This window comes from Eretmochelys imbricata, chromosome 5 (genome assembly GCF_965152235.1).
Source record: "Eretmochelys imbricata isolate rEreImb1 chromosome 5, rEreImb1.hap1, whole genome shotgun sequence".
Lineage (NCBI taxonomy): Eukaryota > Metazoa > Chordata > Testudines > Cheloniidae > Eretmochelys > Eretmochelys imbricata.
In genome coordinates this window covers 114,985,618-114,988,016 of record NC_135576.1, presented here as the reverse complement: position 1 = coordinate 114,988,016, position 2,399 = coordinate 114,985,618, and the positions used below count along the sequence as shown (strand labels likewise).

At 55.1% G+C, this 2,399-nt stretch overlaps 1 protein-coding gene across 1 annotated transcript; it reads left to right on the top strand.

The window, feature by feature from the left end:
* The first annotated feature begins 678 nt into the window (after positions 1-678).
* On the top strand, positions 679-2,061 carry TUSC1 (tumor suppressor candidate 1). Its single transcript, XM_077817721.1, has one exon. The coding sequence runs from the start codon at positions 704-706 to the stop codon at positions 1,295-1,297; it is 594 nt and encodes a 197-aa protein (XP_077673847.1). The 5' UTR covers positions 679-703; the 3' UTR covers positions 1,298-2,061.
* The last annotated feature ends 338 nt before the right edge of the window (positions 2,062-2,399 follow it).

The following is a 2,399-nucleotide window of genomic DNA, read 5'->3' as shown; positions in this document are numbered from 1 at the left end:
ACAAGGACTCCGCACTGTTTTTGCTGATACAGGCTAACACAGCTACCACTCTGAAACCTGTCATCATGTAAATTAGTTTTTTTTTTCACATGGCAGTCTTCTGTTAGAAAATTCCACTTATTTCAGTGGAACTATCCCTACCAGTGAGCAGTACAAACATATTTAGTTATCAGTTTAGATCTTCAAGTCTAGAGCCTGCACTGGATTTTCTTAATGCAGACCCCAGTATGGTCGCTATGCTCAGTATTGTTTGTAGGATCAGGCCTTTATACTGTAAGCCCTTTGGCACGGGGACTTCATGTATACTGTATAAGGTGGGGGCATACTGTCACCACTAAATAAATAATGATGAAATAGTAATCAGCCGGTTGAATCCTTCTGTAATTGCGGAAAGCGTGGCTTGCTGGATCGCTTTGTATTTTCAGAGCAGGTGCCCTGACCTTCCCCACATGATTTAGTGGGCGAGTTCTGCTATTTAAAAAATATTTTAAAAAGGGAGAGGAGGCGCCCCTGCGGCCCGCCCTGCACCTCCGGCCCTGCAAGGGCCACAAAGACAGCGGGCAGCACGCGCTGCTCCGTCCCGCTCCAGCAGCCTGTAGCCCCGCCCCCTCGTTTGCATAACGCTGCGTCAGCATTAAGCGTCTTACTTCCGCGGCTGCGCCGAGGAGGCGGGCGGAGCCAGAGCCGCGAAGGCACTGCACGGATGAGGCGCATGCGCGGTGCTGGACGGCGCTGGAGCTGCGGGCCCGGCGCGGGCTCGCGGAGGGGCCGGGGGCCGGCCGTTGGCGGAGGCGAGGCGGCGTGCGGCTGGCGGGGCCTGGCGGGCGGCTCGCCGCAGCAGCTGGCGGAGCGATACGCGGACTTGGCCGCCAGCCACAGCGAGGCGGTGCGGGCCCGCGAGGAGCGCGAGCGCCAGAACGCCCGGCTGCGGGACGAGAACGCGCGGCTGCGGCTGGAGAACCGCCGCCTGCGCCGGGAGAACCGCAGCCTCTTCCGCCAGGCGCTGCTGGGGCCCGGCCCGGAGCCCGACGCGCCGCCCCGGCCCGGCCCCGGCCCCGCCCCCGCCCCCGAGCCGCCGCAGGAGGAGAAGGAGGAAGCGGCGCTCGCGGCCCAGCTGCGGCGGCTGCAGGAGCGGCACCGGCGGGCCCTGCAGCAGCTGCGGCGCCGCCGGGCCCAGGACGGGCTGGAGGAGGACGGGGAGCTAGACGAGCTGCTGCAGGAGGAGGACGGGGAGCAGTCACCGCCCCTGGGGCGGCAGCAGCCGCCGGAGAAGAGGAGCCTGGTGCCGCCCCTGTAACCAGGGGGAGGCTGACTGGGCTCCGCGGTGGTTTGGGGATCTCTCCCCCCACAGCCAGATCACTGGGGTGAGGGGCCCCCCGTCACTCTCTCCAACCCCCCCTTTGGTGCCTGAGGCGGTCCCAGCCGGCTGCACCCTGGGGCCGCCTCACAGCGGGGCTCCTCCGCCCCGCAGGTTTTTTGGGTCCCGGAAGTAGGCACGGACGGGAACTTCCTGCAGGAGAAGCCGCGGCATCTGAAGGAGGCCCCAAGGAGCCCCACGCAGCAGGAGGGAAAGGGCCTCACAGCAACAGGTGCCTCCTGCCCTTGGATGTTGGGGCGAGGCTCCTCCCAGAGGGAGAAATGGATTCTGGACGTTGTCACCTCCTGGCATTGCCCTGTCTGCCTTCTCAGTTTTGATTTTTGGACCTGTATGTCTAGTTATCTTTGTGCAGGAGTGAACAAATCTCATAGAGGCCGTAATAGCCCTGTAGATGACCCAACAATGGCACATTTGTTAGCCTGCTACTAGGTTTTGGTACCCATGTATATCAGTTTAAAAAATGAAAAGTTTGTGTGCCAGATTTATTTTGACAGCACTTTAAATGAAAGCTGATAATTCTTGGAATCCTCCTGAATTGATTGGATATCATCTGCAACTCCATTCTCTGTACATCTTTGACTATTGATTTGTTCATTGTTCTCTGTTGCATAATTTATCTGGACATGGCACTTCCAATTCATAAAAACACAGGTCATGCTAAATAAATCCTTGACACACCAAAACGCTTCTCCTAGATGTGATTTGTAATATGCAGTTAAATATAACATATCCATTGTTTGTACTGTAAATAGTTACTCTTCAAAGTTCTTAAATTTTGGTACTGAGGTTTTTTTCAAAATTCTAAGAAACAAGCTACTCAATTATTTATCAGACTTTGTTTTAAGTTAAAACTATTTTTCGCTTACATAAATAACGGACGCTATTTTAATTTTTAGTTTCTATTTGCTATCTGAAAGACCAACCTCGTATACATATAGGAGTAACATTATTTGCATCAGTAGTCCCATTACCTTTAGTAGGACTAATCAAATGAGCAAAGTTAGGGTTGGATGCCACTATT